The sequence below is a fragment of the Henckelia pumila genome, chromosome 1, assembly GCF_033568475.1.
Source record: "Henckelia pumila isolate YLH828 chromosome 1, ASM3356847v2, whole genome shotgun sequence".
Taxonomy (NCBI): domain Eukaryota; kingdom Viridiplantae; phylum Streptophyta; class Magnoliopsida; order Lamiales; family Gesneriaceae; genus Henckelia; species Henckelia pumila.
In genome coordinates, this window is record NC_133120.1 from 74,581,022 (window position 1) to 74,607,792 (window position 26,771).

The 26,771-nt window shown below is 35.8% G+C and overlaps 1 protein-coding gene across 2 annotated transcripts; it reads right to left on the reverse strand.

Annotated features, from left to right (window-relative positions):
* Nucleotides 1-132: 132 nt before the first annotated feature.
* On the reverse strand, nt 133-26,771 carry LOC140892768 (uncharacterized). 2 transcript variants are annotated; one of them, XM_073301793.1, is made up of 27 exons: nt 26,420-26,771; nt 21,631-21,790; nt 21,118-21,210; nt 20,580-20,682; nt 20,247-20,418; nt 14,055-14,229; nt 13,508-13,636; nt 12,797-13,390; nt 12,050-12,691; nt 10,712-10,777; nt 9,525-9,629; nt 9,217-9,453; nt 8,444-8,491; nt 8,155-8,304; nt 7,169-7,333; nt 7,013-7,075; nt 5,290-5,400; nt 5,120-5,203; nt 4,995-5,042; nt 4,123-4,197; nt 3,596-3,691; nt 3,144-3,224; nt 2,998-3,069; nt 1,852-1,896; nt 1,642-1,725; nt 1,449-1,552; nt 133-863 (listed from the first exon to the last, which is right to left on the reverse strand). In XM_073301793.1, the coding sequence occupies exons 1-27, from the start codon at nt 26,623-26,625 to the stop codon at nt 770-772; spliced, it is 4,002 nt and encodes a 1,333-aa protein (XP_073157894.1). In that variant the 5' UTR covers nt 26,626-26,771; the 3' UTR covers nt 133-769. The 2 variants fall into 2 exon arrangements, with proteins under 2 accessions (XP_073157894.1, XP_073157969.1); XM_073301868.1 differs by lacking the exon at nt 26,420-26,771 and having other exon boundaries at nt 21,118-21,191; nt 21,631-21,768.

Here is a 26,771-nt window from a genome sequence, read left to right on the forward strand (position 1 = left end):
TACATGGAGTTAGGTTGATCTGGTACAGTTACTTTCCTATTTTTCTTTTTCTTTTTCTTTGGTTTGTTGAAAGATTCCTTAAATCATTTGCTGCGTGAATGAAACCCATGTTCGAACTATTAATACAACTTACAAGCTTGCCCCATTTAGATATACCATTGGAAAGATTCACAAACAAAATTATATGTGAGATAGTTTTAGTAGATCTCCAAGTAGCAATTATAACATATCAAACTTGATACTTTGAGGGTGGACCACTAAAAATCCCCAGCTGTTTCAAAGTTAGCGAAAGTAACGGATCAGTCAATGAGGTTGGTGATAGTAAAACTAGAATTTTATTTCCTCTTGTGCATTTTGCGCATCATAATTCTTTATGTGAAGGGAACAAATAAAGATATTGACTATATGCAAATTACTCCAAAAAGATAACTCCAGCTACATAAAATTGAATACAGCCCCCGACTGAGATTACCAACTCGCCAACCCCCACACTGACCCTCCTCTTCTATCTGAAACCCCCCACATCTTCACACCCACCAAATGCAGATAAATACTGCCAAATGAAGATTTGAGACCTTCCTATCTAAATAAGCTCCCTCCAGAGCTCCTGCATAGGATCATGAACCAAAAACCGAGGATATTTCCTAGTGTTGGCATTCAAATGCTGACTTGGGGCGGCCGAAGCACGTATATTCTGTTTTTACAGAAGAGTAAGGCAACCTCCAAATTAGCAGTCACGTAATATTTGGTTTCTTCCTCGATTCTCATTTCATGAATTTGGATCCAAGCCTCGCAAAGATGATGTGATATGCGGTTGTTGCACTTGTGCTTCACTCTCGAGGCCAAGAAGCAGTAATGTTGTCCTGTCACAGTTGTGAACTTGTAATTAGCTTCGAAAGGAAGATATCAGAAATCTCGACAACCAGGTCATTCGATTCAAATGTCTCACATTAATCAGCGTACAGGGCAAGAATAAGAATCCATAAAGCATCATAGTTTCAAAATGAGAACATTTCCAGCAGACTTGAACATGCAATATCAGTAAACCTGTTAATAGATCCGATCTTTATGGCCAGGGAACTCATTCCCAACAATTAAAACTCTATGCTTAATATCTTTTGGCTTTTCCCTGACCAGCACTACAGGTTCTCTCAAAGAAATGCCACAAGCAAATAACAAATTTTAGAAATTTCAAACCAACGCTTAACAGTCCTCCATGAACCATAAGATAGCATCGCTAAGACTTGAGGTCTTTTGAGTTCTACGCATGATTTCTATTATTCTTTCTACTTGCACACTTACTCACACGATATTTCCAATTTCTACAGGTTTTGAACAGAATCATTTTATGATATTAATGAGAGCGAATCGAGCTTCTACAAGTCAAGGCTAACGACCGAAACACAGAAGTCTGGGATACAAAAAAAAAAATGATCAAAGTCAATTACCTAGATACAGAGTTTCTAACACTGGATTGATTCGCAAAAGAAGTCAGGGGACCACGGAGATTTGCATGTTTATTCAGAGCACTTTCAAGCTGAGGCGTGGGTAGCTGCAAGCAAGTTTTATAGAGTTGGCAAGAAAACCAGACGACGGGAAAAAGGAGAGACAATTTACATAAGCAAATTAACCAGATAATACCTGTAATAATACACGGAACGAATGTGGCTGTGTTTGTGAGATGCATTTCAAGAATCCAACCCATAACTTCGGCATTCTCCATATCTGAGCCAATGAAATCATCAAATGAGAAAAGTCTTTTGTAGACTCCATATAATCCACAAAAAATAGATCCATCATCATACAGAGACGACAAATTTCATAGAAAAATCTAACTTCCACTTGAAGTACCTGCCGATGCACAAGTTTGGACAGAAGTTCCATGACAAAATCGACCTGGAATTGATTGAAATGGTTTATTTTCCGAACGATTTGCCCTCACCAAAGAGTATTATTTGGTTGATAACGAAATGCAATTTATAACCCAAAAAAGAACTTGGGCGAACTGGATCTGATCAAGATAATTAAAGCCATGACCAAATTCAAACATACTCAAATATGGCAAGCAGTGCAAAAGAAGCCATTTTAAATGTGATTCATTGACACGTCAAATATTGAATAAGTTGGAACCAACAAATAAAGTCAGGGTTTAAGATCGGACCCAGCAGTACGAACAGGAAATGACCCAAGAAAAGCACTTTAGCAACAGAAAGATGAGAATTTTGAGACACGTTAATATCACTGAATAAATGAAGACCAAGCAAATTTGACATTTCTAAAGCAGCATAGTTTTTGTAACTTAAGGCAAGTAACCATATCTTTGTTTCTTGTTTCTCTTTCGATGTTATTTTAGAGGGTTTAAATTCAAGTTTATACTGACGAAAAGAATGACAAATTGCAAACAGGACAACCATGACATTTTAGCAGCGCCATAAAAGGTAAAGGCTAGAATCACAAAAACATCTAAAACAAAGAAAATAATATGTAAAACTTCATAAATCAACTAACCAGAATAAACTCGAGCACAGGTAGTCCTATCTTTTTTTTTTATATAGGAACACAGGTAGTCATATTTTACATCCTTTATTTTCAAGAATTAGATCGGTTTTTAATATGTTCAAACTCCTAGCAGTACTTATTTTCTCACCATACTCCAAACTTTGTCAATATTATTATCGCTGTAAAATTCAGATGTTCTTATGCAAACTAGACATAAAACGATGATATGAAACACAATATCAGTTCTGCCACTGCAGATGCGTTCCTAAAGCACAAATATATGGTTTCACACCCAAGAAAGTGGCCTGATGCAGCCATCAATCAAAAGTTAAGTAACACTCAAAACACATCTCATCAAAATGGAAGTGTGACTTAAGCAAAATGCGTAAAATATCTCATGGCAGATTAAAAAATCTAGCATCGTCTATTGCAACTGAGTTCATTAGAAAATTAGATGATCACATAAGAAGTTGATTTAGTTGGTACAACTGCATATACCAGTGTTGGAAACGCATCAATTGCTTGGATTACAGTTCTCATGAAGAGCAAAGGAAGTGGAGTTTGATCAACCTAATCCAAAAAGATAAAGGTTAGTACAGTGCTGCACGAAATCTTCAGGTACATGTTAAGAACGTATGGCATACCATCTGGTTTAGGGCATTTGAAAGCACTTGTTGTGTAAAAACCGTCCGTTGCTCAAAACAAGCTGAGCATGCATCTGTAATCTGAAGACAACATATTCCATTACTTAGAACAGAACTCTAGAATGTGATCATGAACAAATGAATTTGCTCTTTATCAGAGATATGTCTAGGACTAACTGTCTGGTGATCATACTGGAAAATAGAACATAACACAGACAAAGGTGCACCAGAATATGCATAATAAAAACTTCTGTGACAAATCCACCAGCATATTATGCGTCTGTTTCTTATTTGTTATGCCCATATTGTCTAACTCGAGTTTAAAGCTAATGACCAGTGTATATGAAATTGTGCAGCCTCCAGAAAACAAGTGGCCCTAGGTATCAAACACAGGATATTTTCTGTTCTTTTTTTTTCCTGCTTATGAAAAGATAGTAGCACGTGATGAGCACCTTCTTCAGAGGGAGACCATCTCTCTCAGGAGAAATGTCATGGATTGCAACCAAGACTTCAGCAGGTGTCAAAGCAGGACCTGTATGGGCAGAACCCTGAAGACAGAAGTAAATAGAGCAATCTTAAAAAAAACATGAGAAAAAACATATAAACTGGTCAAAGTTCATCTAAACTTTTGTAAGTTTATAACTTCCCTATAAAATTTTCAAACACGTTTATGTCAAACAGCCAACAAGGTGGAAGATAAATACATTCTTTCACTGAGCATAACAGATCATCGATATGTTTTTCTTGACTTGAAAGTGGTGCTTATAGTAGGATACGTGAGAGTAAAAAAATTACAAAAAGAGGATTCATGTTCTTTACTTTAAAGTGTCCCAAGTAAAAATGGAGGTGTCATGATAACCTCTTCCTGTATTGTGACAAATTATATGAAATCAAAGCACCGAAACTTGAAACAAAAAAGGGGGGAAAACAGAAAAAAAAAACTGAGAAGATAGTGGTTCACAGATTCTACAGCCAATACCTGTAAAACATGAGCAAGTGCTGTTTGAAATGCTTCCATTGGAAGGTGAACAAGTCGAGGGAAAATAGGTAAAACCTGAATTCATACAAATAACAAACAAATTTACTTTTCGAATTCGTGGAGAGTAGTGATGTTTTTCGGTGAAAGAACGGGAAGGCTAACTAAAAGAATAGCAACAATAAGTTGAAACCATTTCGTCGCAGATATAATGCCAGGGGGACTTTTGCTTGCGTTGGAGACGGAGAAACACAAGGGGAAAATTAAGAATGAACTAGGTTTCTCAGTTTTGAGGAGTAAAAAGTCTAGCAGAATTCAAAAGTTGGTAGTTTCACATCAATCCTCAAAGTGAATGGATCTTTTCAACTCTCTTGGAATTATACCTTCAACTTTAGCAGGCGTTTTTTTTTTATATATATATTTTGGTATAGTCTTTTGTAGCAAGATTCTAGAATATTTATATTGAGTTATTATGAATCCTTCAATTTATGTCAGGATTGTAGCTTGATTATTTTCCTCGTAGAGTTCTACATATACCAAGGATAGCATCTCTCATTGTTGACTACAGTCACCGTCAACATTTTTCACATCCAACAACCTATAATCTTCCACATCATCTGATCCCATTCATTTTGCAAAACTGAGCAGAGCAAAACTCCAATTTCCTGTTCACAAGTCTAGTTAATCATGTTTTGGGGCATAATATTTTAATATCCTACAAACTAGTAAAACTCCACTGGTTCTGCCAAGTAATCCATACTTCCGTATCCAAAATATATAGGTAGTGTTGCGGATTCACGCACTTTTTGGAAGCAATCCCAAATACTACCATAATAGACAAATAATGGACTTATAAACAGAGTAAAAGAAAAAACCTCATCTCTTGAAAAAGCTGATAGTATTGGTATAAGAATTGTGGCATCCTGCAAAGAACAACACCATGAGGACCAAAACATCAAGAATGAGCAACACAAGTAGGCACAAATTGCTGGAATACTACCTTTAGTCTAGTCTCATATAAGTGTTTGACAATTGCAACTAAATCTGGAGAAGGTATTGTCCCTTCTGACAATATATGAATCACCTTCATGTAGAACCAAAATAACGGTCAGCATTTTACGAAAGAAATTCAAGAAAAAATTGATGTGAGTGAGTAGAATGGGATAAAACCAGTGTCAGTAAATCTTCACTTCCTTGGGGTGGGTTAGATATTATCTGAAGCAATTCAGAATATGGTGAGTCAAGAGCCCTTATAAGAATAGGAACATGACGATGCACCGCCTGCATAAGTGGACAAAATTTAGAGTGACTCTCAGAACAAGACAGTTCAGCTACTGGAAATGAGCTGAAGATAAGCAATGAAAAATTCACACAATCTCTAGGCAAGGAAAGTAACAAACATGGGTCATAAGGTTCTGATTGACTACTTTCTAATCACAACACGAGCTTCTTTGTACAATCCAAAATCACTAGGCCTTTTTTAATTCATGGATCGGTAATTTTAGCACTTTTCGTTTGATTGTAATGCCAGAGATGAAGATTGACAGACAAATGGAAAAAACAGTTTGAGAAAGGGGCTCAAGCAGTGTTAGATTGATCAAAAGACTTGAAACCACCGACAGCTGGCTTCCTGATCAGTTTATATGTGATGCATGACCTAAAAGTACAAGAGAAGATGCACAGCATAGAAATTTGTCAAACTGCTAAATACTTCAGATCACTGGTACAATTGCAAATTAAAGAAATGGAGGAGAATAACCAAAAAATGGTTGTGGCGTCTCATGCAATTGAGCATTCGGTATACCATTATGATGATTTGGATCCTGCTACGGCCCTTCTGAGATTGAACAGATACAGGTGTATTACTACTCTTTTGTAAACGCGCTTCTGTTACACGGATTAGTACTAGAAAGAACAGGTCTACTACTACTTTTTAGGAAACGCGCTTCTTTACACGGATCAGTAATGCTGACTAGATATCGAGCCAGGAAGTACCATGACTCAGTGAAAGTCTTTAGGTTATGTAATTTCTCTTTTTTTGTATGTCCCTTCTGCCGAGAGGTTTTAGTCTAGTCTCCTATGCATGTTTTTGTTTTTTTTTGTTTCAATAACATCAAGCATCGTGTGGTCGTTATAAAAAAATTGCAAATGTATATTCAGTTACCACTATGTAAAAAACCAAAAAATTAGGTTGTGAGTGATTCCTGACTCCATTAATATAACCAAACACCATCATCTTATTTTTATATGTTTCTCAAAAATAGATTTTTATACACTTCATATCCCCCAACATTACAACTTTTAATAAAGTTGTATCTCATTCGAATTTTTTGTTATGTTCTATTCTGTTCTAATATATTGTGCGTTAAGATTTTAAGATAACCTATGAAGTTAAAATATAGTAATATACTAACTCTGAAAAAATCTTATATGACATATGACATCCAAAATTAAAAAATATAATATAATTGCATACACACATTTTCCAACAGAATGGCCAAGCATATATTTACAGAAAACAAACCCAAAAATACTGAAAATAAAACTGAACACCACCTTAGGGATTTCAAAACCAAGTGACATATTCACAGCTCCTTTTATTTGTGTTCATCCATTGACATCAACGAGTAAATAGATTACTTAGACTAATAAATTAGCAAACCAGAACTGGTTTTGCAAACAAATTAGATAAAAAGAAGAGCATGATCAAAAATCCAAACATGAAACAGAAAGCGAGAGATCATGCCACAAATTGGAATAAAAAACAGACACATCTTTATCTTATCCACTGTCACAAAAATTCAACGAATTCAATAACTATGCTCTCCAGAGCACTTACAGCCTCGTAAGAAAAGTTACTTAATGCCACCATAAAAAAATAACAGACATAGACCTGCTTAACAGCCTTGGGGGAGTGTGCATAATTGTCGAACACCAGTTGAAGAAGACTTGGTTTCTGTGAGGAAACAGAAGCAATGGAGTTAAGAAACATGAAGACTAAATAACAAGAAAATGTCATTCTCTTCAATTATTGAAGCAACCAACAAACCTTTGAGCATAAAGCAAAAAACAGAGAAATGTGGCTCTGTGCTTGAGAAAAAGAGATTGAAGAATCATTAGTAAACTGGTCCTGTGAGACCTTAACAGAGTCATTTTGAGAACTTCCAGCCTCTGAAACTTGAGAACCACTTATGAATGTATCTTGGTTTTCCACCTAATATTGAAATAGCATCAATGATGGAATGATAAAATGTGCAACTTTAGCCATACACACTACAAACACTAAAGAAAATACAGTTCATTTATGGAATGCCCACACAAATACTTTCTATTCAAATGTCAAAATATAAAAGGAATCAACCCACAAGTGTCTCTCTTCCTCCTTACACTGCCCACACCACTGCCAGCCGTCGCCACCTACAGCCCACTGGGTTAGTTTTTGTATACTATATTTATAATATCTTGTTCTAATTTTTTTTTTACAGTTTGATTTATATATATTTATTTCCAATTTATATAAATTATATTATAGTTTATTTATGCTAAGCCATCATTTAATTCTGCATATATTGTATGATTATACATAATTATATATACAAACTAGTAAAAAAAATCCAACTGCCGAAGCGAATGGCTGACCGCCTAGCCACCGCCTACCGTCATTTACAACACTGAGAGCATTAGTATATTTTCAAGTACACTAGCAGAAGTAAATTTCCTAAAATGTCTAAGATATTTGACAAAAAGCAATTCCAAATTTAAAGTGTATTATATTTGGTGAGGAAATGAAATTCCACACAAACTGCCGCAAAGGCAATCCTTAATTTCATGTGATTTTCCTTATTGTTTAGATCGACCAGACCAAATTGAAACATAGATATGAAAGTACCTATGTGTGATATGATGTCAGTAAGAGATACAAAATTGTAAATACTCAGAATACACAAAAAATAAACATCAAAATGACATCACTTTGCTAGAAGAATAATTACAAGAGGGCAAAATACAGGAGTTACAGAGATAAAATCGAATAACCTGTATTTCAATTTGTTTTTCAGGTACTGAAGCAGATTTAGAAATCCCTGCATCAGAAACCCGCTCATCTACAGCTGCCAGGAACATTTGGGTTGCAAAATGCTCAATGTTTCCAGAGATGTAGCTAATTGCATAAAGTTTGTTGGCCACCTGACACGATGAAGTCACACATTAAATCAGATATAACACCTTCAATCCATTTTTTTTTCTATGGACTACAAGTCCTTAGTGGTCAACCCAACACCAGTTGTCACCGTGCCCTTGAAAAGAAAGTGGTAATTTGCATTACCAGGCGAATGGCTTTTGCACGAACATCATCCTTCGAATGAACAGCACTCTGCACCTCACAATAAGAGAAGTTGGAATTGGCACAACTTTTCACAGATACAAAGTTAATGTATTCCAGGAACTGCAAATGCACATGTAACGGACAAGCATGCTATAACGCACACGGGATAGAGGCAAGTAAACAAAATAATGAAACAGCTGAACATAAGTAAGATTCATTTCATTAAAAAAAAAAATTTGCCAATAAAAAGAAAACCACCACAAATTTGAGACAGAATCAAGACTTGTTCTAAGAAATTGTGTAATAAAAAAAACAAACATTTTGACCAAATCACATAATTAACAAGATCTGCATAAAAACAGCAATTCTTTTGAATCATTAAATTTTATTTTGCATCCCCACAGGTTACGGATAGTTGGGAGTATAATCTAAATGGTTATTGCCCAACTAACTTCTACCCTTCCAATTATTACAAACTCCTCCACATAGCATCATCCACAATTTTGTGATGATAGCCAGTTACAGCAATTTTAATTACATTCCATCCAGAAGCAGATAGTTGAACAGGATAAACCAGTTGTAGGATGAATGCTCTATATGAAATGTAAGCCAACAATTCCAGTTGAAAGACAGTTTTATCCAGGACTACCAAACAAATCAAACAAGAAAAAAGAACGATAAAAAAATCTCATCCGAAAGAACGCCATTGAAATAAAATATCAAAAAATAGCTTGATAATCTCTGATAGCTTGATAATCTCACACTCAGAGTACCTTCAAAGCTATGTCCAAGCATGTTTGACGATTGGATGGGCGCACCAAGATTAAGCTCCATGCTGCGCCAAGACCCTGAGTGACATGATCACCATCACGACCATCTACCTCAGAATGACTTTCGGTGCATAGATCTTCCAGCAGCCTCAATACAGAATCAGGTATGGAAGGAACTTCACCAAGAAGTCGGCTAAAAGACTTGTCAGATGCTGGTAAATTAGCTATTAAAGATTTCGCCTGTAATTTAAGTTCAAATATTACTACTTTGTACACTGTAGCAACAGTTAAAAGCTAAGAAACTTTCGTACCAATCCCAGAAGAAATTTCTCATATACGTTGGCAGCAGATGATGCCGAATCTGAGATCACAAGAGCGTGCAGATGGTAAAGAATATGCATAACTAACTCGTGTCCCTGAGAAAGGAAACCAAAGTGAGAAAGATAAGGCAATAAAAACGAATAAGGTGAAACTAAAGACTTTTAACACGTTTATCCTTTATTTCAAGAAATCGCGACTGTAAGGCGAGAGGTCATTCGAGTAATCAAACAATAATTTGGAAAACAAGGTAGCTGGAATTTCTTGAAGTGTGAAAGAAACGATACCTCAGAAAATGTCATAATAAAGCCAAATTTCAGTTCGGTTATTATGGGATGAATCTCAAAGATTAACATATGTGAGCCTTTCATGACCAACATGCCAGCTAGTTAACAAATATATCCAACACAACATTTAGGCGATTAAGATGTATGATCAATAGAGGTATCATAAAATAAAAGGCTGTGACCCATATTTTTAGAGAGATCCTCACGCTACTTGCACTGCTTAACTGAGAATTGAAATTACTTTAGATATGCTTCCTTATCCATCTTAGGTCTGGTTTAGGTAGCTCCAAGGTCAACAAGGGACTTATTTGATGATGATCTTGGACGTTACCTTATTGGGAAGGGTAGAATTTTTTGGACGGTGGCAGTTCATAATTCATTGTATGTGCAGGGCAGCTTGGTTGGAGAGAAATAGAAGGATTTTTGACAATCTAGCAGAGTCGGGTGAAGAGTGTTGAGACAAGGTTAATATTCAGGCATCTACATGGATAAGGATTCGTAAGGAGTTTAAGACATTTTTGGTTTCAGATTTATCATCAACGTGCAATAACATCTTACGTGTCATCTATGATCATGCCAAATAATGAATTATTCTGACATGTTAATAAAAATAAAACAAAATGTGATGTATGGGTAACGAAAATAAGTTCAGAAGTCAGAAAGTTTATGCATCGTTGTAAAACAGATAATTATACATTACAGCATAAGTAATGGCTTAACATGCTTATCTATCATGAAGTTTAAGGCAAGGACACTAACAACTATCATTTGGAAAGGAAACTGCAGTTGGCCCATATCTCAAACGAAAAGGAAGACGCAGATGGATAAGACTGCATATATCATTTAATTTATGGCTTATACCAATAACACCACTTGCAGAGGAAGAAAGAGACCTTTTGTCTTTCATAATCTGACATAATATGTTTCTGCACCATTCCAATGATATCATCGACTTCAGTCTACAGAATCAAGATAAAGAAAAATCAGAATAGACAATGGGAAACAGCCCTGCACTGGTGCACAATATACAACATTACGTGATGAGTTTATTTTATTGGTAATTTTATTTCATCTCATCTCTTTCTTCAAGGTTCATAATTGGATTCTGACCTATTTTACATGATTGAAGTGATATCCATATTTGAACTGTATTGAATACATCCACCATTAACCTAAATTTCATTTGGATTCACGACCCCATTTCAATCGTATTTCTCATGTTGAAACAGTTTTTCTTCATTGATATTGTAAGGGAATCCCACGTTCTCTATTTTATTCAACATGAGCAATAATTTTTCTATAGACACACCTTAATGTTTTCACCTTTTAGGTGACCGGTTTGGCATAAACCACCACCATCTTAGAACGTATGCATCTATATAAGAGTGGATGCATTATTTATGTTAGCTGAGTGCATTGTTTTCACCATTTCCACACATAAAATAAAAACAGAAATATCCTTCATATGAAAGATAAAGAAACATGATTCTTGGTTCACTAATCAGCATACATTACAAATAAAAAGAGATGGCTAAATCCAACTGAAACCAACGTTTATAGAGGAACCTAGATTGAATCCCCCGTGTTTAGAATGGTAGCTCATTGTATTTGTTGGATGGTTTGGATGAAGAGACGAGAGAATTTTTTATAACAGGGAAGAATCCGTTGGCGGTTGCTAGAACAAGGTAAAATTCACGATTCCGTTTTGGATTTCAAAGAGTTCATAAACTTTTCGGTTACGGATTTCTATAGGGATTGGAGTATTATATTATGCTAAGGTGACTTCGGTTTTTATCTCCTTTTTTGTGGACCTCTGGTCCACTTTTTGTAATTATCTTTTATATTTTTATGAATATATTTTGTTTCCTATCAAAATAAAAAGAATGGTAGCTCATGCCCCTCAGGAATTCAAGGTAGGCTTGAAAGAATACAATGATTGCTCCTAAGTTTGGTCTTTAGCTAATGATGAAAACGAGTTCCTATCCAAGGCATCAGTGTACATTAAAAAAAGATGAAAGAATAAAGGAAAAACTCTAATTACCCACATCTCGAAGCATAAAATCAAAACAAACTCCATCATTGAACAAATATAAAAGCACAAAATCAAAACAAATTTCATCATTGGGAAAAAAAGGTGTATCTCTGCAAACATTCGCCTTCTGCACAACTCATTAGGCTTTGTTAAAAATCTTGCGACAAAGAAAAGCAAATGAAAGGATCTTAAACCCTACCTGGGCAAACAATCGGGCAACCAATGCCATTTGTGTATGCTTAGAATCCATTCTCTCCAAACTAGGGTACAGATTAATTATCCGTTCCAGTGCCACTTTCTTCACATCTCTTTGCTGCTCTTCAGTTAGCTCAATATATTGGGGAAGCACAGGCAACGGTGTAGATGTAATTTCAGATGTTTCAGCATTCGAAATATTGGGTGGAAGCTGGTCAGTGTCTTGTGATGATGGGGAATAAGTGCCATCTGGAGGATCAAAATCCAGTGATTCACCCCCAAGAGTGTCATCAATTTTGCTGGTACAGGATGGAAAAAGATGTGAAGCATTTATTATTTCACCACTCACAACAAATTCATTGGCTTCCATATCTGGAACTTCATCTTTCAAAACTGATCTATTAGCTTCTGATGTTGAAGGGGTTTCAGATGGATTTGAGATGGTTTCAACTTTGGGAACCAGAGAGAGAGAAATACTTTCAGAATTAGAGGGAGGTATCAATGACGGTGGACAAGAGGAGCTAGAAACATCTAAATCAGACTGTACAAAATGATGATGGATAGGATTAACATTATCTTCCATATGAGATGATGGTGTCACATCAACAGGTACCATCGTGCGTCGTGGATCAAGGCGACGAGGATCCTGGACCATTATCAAATATTAAATTTAATCTGGGAACAAACATGCAGTAATGAAGAAAACATGAAGAGAAAAATCGCCCAAACAGTTCTACTTTTAAAAACTTACCCTTCGAGGATCACGTTTGGAATCTGTAGAAAGATTGGTGGAAGTGGACATATCCGAAAATGGCAAGCTAATTGTGTTTGATAGAGATGCAGGTACTTCTGAAGAGCTTAAAGTTGGTAAAGAAGTTGTGAAACCATTTGATGGAGATAACTGAGATGGATCACTTGAAGTATCGTTAAAACTGTGAGACAAGTCGCTGAATCGAGACAAGGGAAGCGGAATTTTTGGCAAGTGCTTCATATTCATTATGACAATATCCGAGAGTAAATCCGGGTGTATGTTGGATATAAGAATATCCAGAGAGTCAACCCCTCTTTCACCTTCTGCAATTAAAGCACTAATCACAGCAATCATTTGTTCAACAGGACTCAGATTCTCATCCATCACAGAAAGTTTAGGGGAGATCCCATCGACAGGGTCCTGCCCAGCATCGTTGAGAACAGCATTAGCTGCTGCAGCTGTATTACGAGGACCATATCGAATCCTCTTAGAAGAAACATCCTGGCAATTATTTTGATCATCATTCTCCATCGGCGCCAACCTCTTCTTTGTCACATCTCCAGTACTATGTGACTGATTGGGTTGTTGATCGTCCTGAGAAAAAGTCCAGATTACCACCAAAACCACAAACAAATAGATAGAACCTGTAATTCATCAGTCAACAGATAAGAGTCATAAGACCCAAGATTCAATTTATTCAACAGATATAACCTTATTCAATCTCAAATCCCGTGATGCGCGCTCATTGTTTTTCATTAGTTTTTCTGTCTGTCGGATAACTTGATCAGCAGCTTCTCCAGCATTCATAGTTCGCAAAGCCTTCAGCAACATTTCCCTTGACTGTTACAAAATTATACATTCAATGTAAGGATGACATAACAGGTAAGTACTTGTGTAATATCATTTTTGTATAGATCGATGAGGCATAGAGGCATTAAATTCTGGACACAAATTTATTCTCCAGGGTTGGTTGAAACAGAAAAGTTCCCACGTTTTAAAATGGATTTCCTGATACATATGTACCCACTCACGACTATAAACAGGCAACAGTATAGAGAACTAATTACATTTCTACTTCCTGTATGTTGTTGAATATAAAATAAAAGCGTAAATGTAATGGTTGATAATCTGGCTTCATTAAATAAAATTAATCCATTAAGGATTTACAGACGAAAATGTCACAAAACTTTATAGACCATTATTGTCAAACATGATAGAATACAAATTTACTGTAGCCACTGGAGCAGTAATATTTTACCTCTACAATGATTGGATGTGTACACCTCAAAAATCCTAAAAATGCAGTTCTCAAAGAAAACTGAATGCTGACAGTATGGCGACCCTTCACCATCTCCCGGTTTAGATCAAAATCAAGCAGCGCAGTAAGGATAGAATTGTAGTACAAAGGCCTCTTCCGTGCAATTGCTGCAAGACTGAAAACAAAGATCTACAGTTAGATCAAGTATGGAGCTAAAGAACATGCAACAAATCCAAAAGTATAAAATTTTCTAAGACTTAGCCAACAGAATAAGAATCACCGCGAGTAAATAAAAACACTGAAAGAATCCGCCAAATTAAAATTATAACACTCATTGAAGCACAAAGAAGAAATACAAAAACATTAGATTAGATCCAAATGAGAAAAATTGAAGATGATACATATACAGAAATCACTAGGTCAATGAGTCAAGATGGAAGATAGACCATGACACAAAAAAACAAAAAGATAGACCATGAACCAAAAAAATAAAAGAGCCATATTTTTAATAAGCATAAAGTACTAGCAACTAAACGCAGAGAAGCAGAAACTATCTGCAGTGTTTATTCAATTCAGTAAAATTTCACAACATATCTTTGTTTGTTTACAAAGAACTCTCTTCTTCTACTCAAGCTCCACTTTGACAATTAACTCCAGTTCACAAAACAGACAGCACGTGACATCATATTTTTATGTTTACTGAACTTAAAAGAAAAAAAGTGTAAGAACCTAAAATTTAAAAAGTAAGAAAGCCTATTGCAAAGAAACACGGCAGAAGCTCAACTAGCTCATAAAAAGTGATTTTTACCAAACAAAATAAAGAAGCAAATTTCGAGTCTCGCGACTGAAATGCAACCCAAAAAAAATCATGCCCTATTCATATTTCTCTCTCAGAAAAATTGATGATTCAAGAATATGAAAAGGACTGATCAACGTGACTTGTAATATTTTCCAAAATGATTTAAATAAAATTTTGAACAATCCAATAAAGTGTTTCACAAATAACATGTGAAACATACAAGTATCTCCCAACAAAGAACACCAGATATACTCTCTTGGATGGCAGAAAACTGGAATATCACCTAACAGGTTTCTACTTAAGATATCACAACCACATCAATTCATGTAAATGACAATTTCACTTATTTTAGATGTTTGTAGAAATCAATAATGTAAAGAAGACAAAAAGTAATAATCTCAATGGAAAGGCAAATGCATACACATAAGATCAAATGGATAAAGAAAGTAACACATCACTTTTGTCACTGGTCAATTGACGACCTAGATGATCAGCATGACCCCATGGCACCTGATAAATCACCAGACTGGTTACCATGAGACTTCAACAACCACATGCACTATCAGGAAAAAAAAGAAAAAGAAAAAACCACTAGATAAGAAGCAAACGTAGTAATCGCTGAGTTTTCATCTTAATCCAACCAAAAAAATTTTAGAAGAATTTTTTACTATTTTGGAAATGAAATTCGTCCACAGATTTTAAAAGTTGTTATAATATTCAATTAAGTGATGATGTCTAAACGAGTATATGAAAAAGCACAGAAGGTAAAATAATGGTTGAAAGAGGCATAAAATCGAATCTGAATATGTAAATGGTTTTTGAACAATGCCGTGTCACTTAAACTAATCGATTGTAAAGCCCAACTGGAAAGGCCAATGCTTTATTATGCCTTTATCCTCGCAAACTGGACGACAAACATATTTTATTTTGCGAAAATTGTTGATGCTGGGTGCGTACACTAACCACCACCTTCAGCAAATGAGGTCTCGAGAGAGCTTAAACAACAGGCAGACCTTTAGACGGTTAATATTAAGTGGTTTCATCCCATGTGGTAGAATCATCCTCATGATTACTCCACAAAAGAAATTCCACCTATGCCGTGAGTCCGTGACCAACTCCTCAAAGGGACTTGTCATGAACTCCTTCCACTTTAAGCCAACACACAACATTTGCATCTTATCTCTCTTTCTACCAGACCAAGTGCAATATCATCAACCTTCCCTATTGACATGACCATCAAATTCTATGGTGTAACATACAAACCATTTTTTTTTTTAATTTACTTGACCAGAATGTCGGTTACTTTTAGGCTTATAACGTTATTTGATTTAATTATTAGACACGACAAGCCTTCATAGAACACATTGTGCACGACATTAACTAAGAAAAAACCCACAAAAACTGGAAACGAGCAGCAGATAACACTAAGTTGCTTCTTATACTTGAGTAAGAAATAGAAACTAAATAAATGATAAAACCACTACATCTAGCCAGATGGCCAAATTAGAAGAACATTGCAGTGGAATACTACCTTACCGACCACAACTAATTTGTCAGGAGTTAAATGCCAAAACATAGTTTGAAAAACTAAAACTGTCCCAAACCACGTGAACTAAGACTAAAAAACGTAACACCATGCAAACATCACTAGTAAGATCCTTCCCTCGAAGATAAATCACAACTAGAAAAAAATGTACCAAACTCGCCTCATTATTTTTTAAAAAATAATTTTAAAAAATGGAATTGATGCCCCGAAACGAACAATAGTATAACAATCAAGTAAACAAAAAACCTCAATGACGAAGAACATCAAATAAGATCAACCACTACAAAGAGCATGCAATCCTAACTCAGAGAGAGTGTCACTAAATGCATGTAACAAAGAGCAAACATTAAATGACATGTAATTCCCTTCAACATGTGATGGGCTAATAACAATGTACCAAGACAAAAACTAATACGGATTCACAAAAGCAGATAAGTTGCTTGCCCATTCATCTAATATGCTTACAATAGCACAGACAACCTGAAGTTGGATACTAAACTTCCATCAATATCATAGCCCAAGTCACCAAGTGTAAAGTGAAATGTCCAGTACTCATGCAGCCAATAGACAAGGAAATGAATCACTTGACATTTTAAAGGAGTTATAAATCCCACAGTTATGTGAAAAAAGGTTGAGAAATGCACAAATTATCAGTGCCCTTAACATGAAATAAGTATTGTGATCACGGTTGCTGAACCTAAAGTTTGATGTTGAACTTCCATCAGATATAATAGAAACATGCCAAAGTAACCAAGTGGTATTCATGGAGCCAATACAGGAGGAAATAAACCCGCAATTCCAAAAAATTGTTCGGAACACAAATTATCAGCGTGATACTTCGTACGAATATTGTGACAACAAATGTCAACCCTATAATTGTGAACACACAGTATTGTAATGATTCAGTGAAAATGGGCAAATTAATTACTTTTTTTATAGGTAAAAATAATATATTAATAGAATAGATTAATTACGAAAAGTGAACCAGTGGTCCAAGCGTAAGTTAGGCTCAAAAGCTGCTAGCAAGATATAAATCTCCTACTCCTATACAGATCTGACATCAAAAATGATTTAAATTTTGTATTCTTCAAACTCCAACATGCAACTCTAAACTTGATCTGATCCCAACATTCTTCAAACGAGTCTTCGAGATCGTCAAAGATCCTCCTGTTACTTTCAAACCAAACCAACCAACATATGCAGTGAACAACCATAATCCAAAAGATACTACCCCTCCTCCCCAGACCGCTCCCAAAAGCCACTGATTTATGAGAATGTGACCACTTATAATTTACATCCTTCAAAATCAATGGCTACTGACTTATTAAATGTATCCAGACTTGTACCCGAGTCCGACTATGGAAACCATATTGGCTTAAATTTACAACTTCAAGAAGAAAAATTATCATAAACAAAATCAAAGTTATATGACGAAACAAAATTTTAAAGCAAATATTAATGGGTTTTAGATCCTCCATCAGTTCCAACCTTTTTCTTGATATGCAGCATTGAAAGTCTAATTAAAATGATGTGTCCTGAGTACAATCATGTCGTTTACATTTCCATTGTACTAATAACCCATTCAAGACACGCTCAACAATAACCTATATCTAACAACTTTTAGCATCAAGCCATCAGGTGTTCCACCTTTTCTTCAATTCCTTGAAGATAGAGCGGTCAATGCACTTAGTATTGATGTTCATCATTTTCGTGTATTGATGTTCATCATTTTCGTGTATTGATGTTCATCATTTTCGTTTCCACTTACTGTAGGCTTTTTAAATGGCACTGCTCACAAAAACTACTTCACTGCACTCCGGGCCCCACGTCACTGATCATCAAGGAGAGAAAAGAGGCTTTATGCACTTCACACGAAGAGCTCATCTTGCTCAATTTTGCAGTTTTGGGATATCATGCTGGCAATCCACATTAAGTAGATCACTTTCCAAATTAAAGTCGAGATAAAACCGTCATGGGTGTTCTTCCCAGAAAAAAGTAAACAGGCTCTAGCACACTGAATTTAAATAACAGTTCAAGATAACTCTTTATCCCAAGAACAAGTGCTAGTTCCACATGGATTAGATAAGGGATATAATATTGACAACAAAAGAAAGATAACATGCACGACAGTGCAAAACCTTATTGTAACAATAAAACAAATACTAGCCGAATGACTTATTATAAAATTCATGGCGCATTTAAATCATGTAAAGAGTATAGTATTTACAAGCATCACATGACGCAAGTGTATGTTCATACAAAAGTCAAGATAAAAAGGTGAGATGTTTTGTATAAAAACATTTACAAGAGCTTAATCGACCCTATCAACTGCAAATGATGTTGACATCGGCTAACTCCTACTTCTCTCATCTGAACCATCAATTCAGCAGTCTTTGGCAAACTGCTATTTAACTCCGTTGCTAAAACGCGGCACAGCATGCTGCAGTGATAGCACAATAGGCAGTAGAACTTTACCACAGAAGAATTTTCCAAGCTTCAGTGATCCCTCCAAAATCTCAATTAAATACATCTAAAAACAGGTCACTGTTTGGGAATTACCAAATAGCAGATTATCCCATAGCTTTAATTGCAAACAAAATTCTAAATAAACAAAGATTTATATTTCCTTTAGTATTCAATAAAAAAGCATGAACAACAAATAGCTTAAACTTTAGTGAGGTGTAAGCAAGGGTAGCAGGTTGAACAGTTTTCGCTGAATCTGCATTAGCACAATCACACAGTCAGCACATGTTAGACAAGAGTAACGAATCAATACTGGATTTTATCAAGAGTGTGCTATCAAAACAAATCTTCGATGCACACCACAACCCTTACGTTCAAAGTCATAGTAAATGTAATATGAATCGTAAAGAAATACAATACAAGCTGTGACACCCAGTTCAAAGCAACAGATTAGACAATACAGCCGTGAAAAATAAAAGCACGCAGAATTAGAGGTGAAATTGAACGTCATTAGGCCTAACAAGGTTGTAAAACTAACAGAAAACATGAAAGGGGATGATAAATAAACACCTTTGAAACTGTCCCCAAAGGAAACATGGGGATACACATGCAAACAATTTGGTGAGAGAATATTTAATAGCATAATCGGTGTCGTGGTATTCCAAGATCCAAAACAAACTTCGTCTCCTACTTTAATTACAGAGTTTGTTCCTTTCATATTTGTTGAGCAAGAAAACAAGGTTTCGAGTATAAACCAAAAACACTTGAGGAAAATAATTAAATCAAATTCAAATCAGGGGAATCGTGTGTTTATATTCCAGAGAATTTACTTCAACCATGCATACAGTTCAAAGCTTTCAACAAACCACAAATGCATATGATAACCTATGCAATAATTAATAAGTAGTCAAGTAAATATAGACAACAAATTTTTGTGGTTTCATTATCTTCAGCATCCAGAGTCACAAAACACTTTCTCAAAACCCAAACACTCCTTTCACAAACAAGCCACAATAAGCAATCTCCTAAAGGACAAGCTTTTCCAGTGGTAACCGTCATAGCACCAGATGAAACCAGCCAATATGTACTTATGTAGTCATGTTTATTACCAACAAACAATAAGTGTTATGGCACTCAAATCTGTCAAGGAATGCTCATAACCTCCAATTAACATAAACAGTCTCACTTCAGTTGGCAAGTTAAATATGTCCTTCAAAAGATAATCCAATTAAGGTGGCGTTTATATCTTTTAAAAAATAAAGATGATAATGAATAAAGAATAAAGAAGATATTTTAGAAGCCAAAGTTTCATAAAACTTTTCAAGGGAACTAAAGAACTATTTACAAAAGGAAAGGAAACTAAATAACTATTTGCAAAGCTCACCTATTGATGACAGCTATTGTCAGCGAACCGAGAAAATTACTAGCTGACCGCAGCATCTCCAGCAAGATGCCCAAATATCTAGTTGCATCTTTGACAAAAAATGACGGATCAACAACGGGATGACCATCAATGATCCATGAGATATTGAACTCACTTCCAGGCCTTATCATAACTACACGAAAAGAATCAATGGAAATATTATGGTTACTAACCAGATTCTTAAATGCATTTCGCATGATGGATTAAAACAGCCCCATTAAAAAGGTAACACAGCAATGAAGCTCAAAAAGTCCAAAACACTCATGCTTACAGTCATTGATTGAAATGGATTACCTTCTGGATTGTATGTTCCAGGATCATTTGAATCAAATGTGAAGTGTATAACATATTTCTCCATAAATTTTACCGCCAACAACTTTGGACCAATAGTGCCAACCTACAAACAAAATGCAAGAAATTTTTCATGTCAAGCAAGTGTTCAAGAACAATCCAACATGACAGGCAGGTTGCAGAACAATTCGTTTGCCATCAATGAAGGTGTGATACATTCTAATAATTTCCTCGCGAAAGGGTCAGATAAAACGAACAATATATAATGTGCATTTGCAAGTAAACCAGGGCTACGGCAATGTGAACCACCCTGAAATCATCACATGTATTAAGGTCCCCAAATACAATTCATCTCTATCATCCAACTCTAGATGTTACAATATCAAGAACCGTACTACCTTCAGATAATCTTAATCTTCGGCATGTTAAAAGCCCAATTATGCTCACACCCGAACAAATGAAGATGAGATATAAGCACTAGTTAAAGAAAGATGGTGATTATTGCATCATAAACTACACTGCACCTGGAACTTTATAATACCTCAAAAATAGTGTCCAAAACAGCATCCTTGAACTTCATCATCCAGGTCCACAGCTCTTCAAGCCACCTCTCAACTATACCATGCCGTTGAAACTATAATTTTTAAAATACAGTTTTAAAGTTTCATACATAAAAACAAAACTAATAATTCCCCGAAATAACAGTAAGACAAGGGAAACCACGGAAAGAAATGCAAGGATTAAAAGAAGAGGTCGGCCAAGTTCAATATTCAGTTCATACTGTATGCAATACACAAAATGAAATTTGCAGAGTCGCCTTCAAGTCAGATATATGCTCCTATGCTAACTCATATGAATGCGATCTTTGTACCAAAAGTTACTCACATGTCTCATAATCACAACAAACAGCACAAATTCAGAAGAAAAAGTAATGGATTTAGAATAAGAGAAGTCATGAGCTAAAATTACTGAAACAGTTGACATATAGGTCAAGCAGTAAGAGAGAAGCAGATGCAGCACAAATCAACATACTCCTTCACAGTGAGAAATAGACCTGAAATGCTAATTCCTCCAATGACCGATAAAAAAATTTTGTGCCGGCGATAATAGATTGCTTTGAAACCTTCGGATTATTATCTTTCAACAATGTTAATAACACAGGTAAAAATACGGACAGATGCTCCATTGTTTTTTCTCCAATCTCGTCAATTACCCTGTCAACCAAGCTCAACAATGTTAAGAATGCTGAGACACCTTTATTGACAATTACCAAGTAAGATTACATACTATTAAGTGTAACCTGCAAACAAACACGATTGAGCATCTTTAATGTGAACGGTAATATATAATATAAGACTCAGAAAATGTCCTCAAAAGGGAAATATTAGAAGACAATGATTGTTGCACCAACAAAACCTAGCCCACAAAATAAGATGATAAAATTTAAAAATTCAGGGGAAACAACAGATAATATTCCTTTAAAACCTCCACTACCTGATATATATCACTTAGTAAAGTTATTCGAATAAAATTTGATGAAAATCGCTACTGTTTAAACGAACACTCCAAAGACCAAATTTTCTCTACGGCAACAACAAACATAAAATTAACAAGGTAAGACGATAAGCATCCCAAACATACAGAGAGACTCACAAAATAATACCCTCGCCTATTTCCTACCTAAGAAAAGTCTCGTAACGAAAAAATAACTTCCTTCAGCATTTGAAATGGTTGGTGTCTGCTTTCCAAAGATTATCATAAAGTTTGTCAGCAATAATTAGATATTTAATATTCAACATCTTCCTCCATATACCAATTTGGAGTACCCTTCAAAAACACATTTGGGCCTCCAAAACAAAATGAAGTGAAGGGTGATTTTGTAAAATTCTCTACACTTTTTCCTCAATTGTAAGAGAAATCACATTATAAAAATCAAATTTGAAAATCTAACATAACCTTTAATAAACAAAACCAAATTCTATCTAACACAGAAGGATACAAAGGATGACTCCGAATATAAATTTCCGAAAAAAAATTCAGTTAAAAAACTTTAAAATAAAAGGTATAAATGGTGATTGTGGAAATAATTACTACATGAAATTTATCAACCAAAAAATGTGGGAAGTAGTTTTTGTCTATAAATTGGTGCAAATTTATCTTTAGCCAAAACAAAAATACGAACAGATAGAAATTGATGTTTAATTAGGCTCACACAACAGGCCATTAGCTCAGTGGTAGAGCACACCCCTGATAATTGCATCGTTGTGAATGGGATGTTAGGGCTCTTAGCCACATGCATGGTTCGATGTGTTCAGTGGGTGCTGCATGGAACATCCGAGGCTAATTAGCATGGGCCATGGTGTAGTCCTCCAGTTAGAATCCGTGTTTGAAAATAAACAATTCTATTCACAAAAATTGTGCATCATTGCTTGTACCAACATACACATTAACAGCCAGAGGCTTGTCCAACGCTACATAGACTTGTTTCTGGAGACATTAACTTCTTGTGCAAACTGCAAAGTCAGGTCCACAAGACGATACACTATGATTTAATATTCCAAACGAACAGTTGGTCCATATTTCCAACATAGGGTTAGGACTAATGAATAAACCTCAAACTAAACTTATATAAAGTTATAAACACACAAAGTCAGTCTCCTCTGAACATGTTCATGTTAGGTTTGTGGGTATTGGGTCAAAAACACAAGCCATGGCAAATTGGTGAACCAAAGTAACAAAAATAATTAATATCCGGGATCAGTTGAGATGTTTCGCCTCCACTGGAGGTGTCCCATAGGTCACGAACCCTATGGGTCTAAAATTTGGCCGAATTAAATGTGTTTTCATTTGGTTTTCAAGTTTCTTTGGTAAGTCCTACCTAGGAAGATGCATTGGCAATCAAAAGTACCTAACAGACCTCAAACACACTGATTCGCATATTATGCAATCACCTAAATAACTTTATGTGCGCTTCAAAATTATTATTTCAAAACTAACGGTAACAACATTACAAACATTCATGACAAGTAGTCATCGTTTTCTTGCTTGCACTCTTTCTTTGACTTCAGAATTTACATGTCAATAACAAGGGTGCTCAGAAACCAAACCAAATCACATGAGCTTTTTTTTTAATAAGAAACAATATTATATTAATTACAGGAAAACTATTAATTACAATAGGCGGATAAGTGATCCGCTAACAACAAAAGTCTAAGCATGACCCTACTCATATCAATCAACAATAGACAAAAGCTCAATCTCTTAATAAATCTGAGATTGAGACATTCTCAAACTCTACATGATACCCAATCCAAGTAGATATTTGAATTTTGATATTTTCCCAACACTCGTCAACCGACTCGTCAATGTTGTCTAAAATTCACCTATTCCTCTCCAACCACACGGACCAACATATGCCATGATTCCACCACTTGATGTCCAAGATCTGTAGCGAATAATTCTTACGTTGATCTTCGAACCACCCAAACCAACCTCATCTCTGCCAAAGCTTTAGCCCACAACCCACTCGTAAAAGTAAAATGAATCAACATGTGATTTTGCATCTCCCTCTCTTTCCGACACAGCACACACCAACTTTCGGGCACAGAGCACGTGGGCCACCTCTTTTGCATAATCTCCGAAGTCGGCAACTTTCTCAACACCACAGTCCACGAAAATACTTGGACCTTTGTCAGGACCGGAACCTTCCGGATAACATTGAAAAAGAGAAAACGGAAAAGCTACTACTCGGAAAGAATGACTCAAATAAGGACTTGACTGAAAAAAAACCTAAAGGATCCCCATCCCACACTCTAATATCGTCTACCCCTTCAATCAACTTTACCCTGTCTAATCCACCTAACAAAGCGCTCAACTCATCTAATCCCTCATCCCTCATAACACTTCAAAAATGCAAGTCCCATGAGAGGGAAGAAGAAGGGTTCTCGAACATAGCAAAATACGAAATAGGCATATTGTGGACCGATGAATCTGAATTAAAGACGGATACAGATCCCGAAAGGAAGAATCCCCCACCACCTATCCTCCCAAAACCTAACCTTGATACCCCTTTAACCACTGTCCTCACTAATTGGTGAAAAACCGAGTAAGATCTAGAAATAGATTTCCATGGACAACTGAAAATAACATTCCTTGCTAAACCAACATCCCTTCCATTCCTTGTAACCCGAGTTTACTCACTATGATCCTCTTCCACAACGGTTTGTTTCGACATAAAACCTCCACCACCGTTTCCATAACAATGCCCTATTCCTCAAACAGATGTTCTCAATTCCCAAACCACCCCCCCTATCTTTGGGCTTGAACACCTGCTCCCAAGCGACCAAATGACAATGTTTATCACCATCAGTCTCAACCCATAGGAAATCCCTCATAACCTTCTCCACCGCCTCCGCTATGCCCTTTGGTACCCGAAAAATAGACAAGAAATACATCGACAAAGCGTTCAAAACTACAGCAATCAATGTTAATCTCCCCCCTCTTGACAAAAATGTTTTCTTCCAACTTGCCTTCCAACTTGCCAACTTCTTTGCCATTAGTCAAAATCGGTTCCCAAAACGAAATTTTTAATGGATTCCCTTCTAATGGTACCCCAAATACTTAATGGGCCAATTCTCCCTGCTGCAACCAATTTGTCGGGCTAACTATTCCACTTCTTCCACTTCGCGGTCGATACACAACAACGCACTCTTCCACAAATTGATTCTTAAACCTGACATGTTACAAAACGATCTGACGTCTACCAAAAACCGCAAGTGGCCCTTTCTCTTGACAAAAAATAGTGTATCATCCGCAAACTGAATATGAGATATCATTGCGAATGAGATAGTGGAACCAAATCACATGGACTGAATCGGTTTTCAGTCAATCACGGTCTGGATCTACGGTTTAAATCAGTTTTCAGTCAATCACGGTTTGAATTGGTTTTTAAAAAAATCAACCAAACCGAAAAGATTGGTTTGATTCAAGTTTTAGACAGAACTAAACCGAACCAAACCAAACCAATTAAGTATATACCTTGTTACTTTAATATATGAGTTTTTGGGATATAAAAATATTTTATTTGATTTTTTTATGTTCTATTATTAGTAAAATTTGCAAATAGTCCAATTACATAAAGAATTTATTTGTTGCATATTTAGATCTAGATAAATATAATAATAAAACTAAAAGTTTTGGTCTTTCTTTTATAAATATAAATTGCACAAATATGTAACATGCATAAATATTTTAATTTATGATATCTTAGTTATAATCATTCTAATCTATAATAAAAAAATAAAAATATATAATGTGCACACCGCTTCTATCTAGTGTCAATTTCTACTTTTCCAAATAAACACCTCATGCCCTAATTAGTGCTAAAATTCGAAACTTAAAATTGATTATGCAAACCGAAATTCTTGGTTTGCATTGGTTTGGTCATCAATATTTTATGGTTTGGCTTGGATTTCATCTAATACCGAACCAAACTGTGATGAACACCACTAGTCAAATAGAAGCCATCTATGATTAAATTTAATAACTGAGAACTACAATCTCAATAAGTACTCGTAGTAGTAGGTTCCATGTAACATCAAATAGAAATGGTCACGTTCATAAAAATTTAGTATTTGACAGAAATCACGCCTGACCGATAATTACACTTGTAATTTACCTCCACAACGAGGAAACCATACTTCACTTCATGATAAAGGCTTATGTAATTGGAAAATTGTTTTTAAAAATTGCAGTGGAAAGAAGAAAACAGATATGAAAAGATTAAAGAATCAAATAGAACCAGATATTCGGAAGAAATTAACCGGTGTATAGCAACATCTTACTCAATGAGGTACTTTCTAACAAGGGTTTCGGGAGAAAACTGAAGCTCCAGCAAGAACGGATAAAGATCAGCGGCGTGAGACGGCTCGACGGACAACAGAATGTCTTTGGCCTGCTTCAAAGACGATATCTTTACAGCCAAATCCCCATGGTTATTCGCAGCCGCCAACAGTGGGAGGGCCTGCTCCCGCACCGGCGCCACAGCCATGTCACAATTGGGGGCTACGGGATATCAAGAGGAATTTCCCAGAATTTGGCAATTCGGGCTTCGATTGAATTGGGGGGGTTTTCTAGGGCTTTGAATTTGGGGTGTGAGGTTCTATTTTTGTTGTTTGGTAATAATGAGAACGTAGC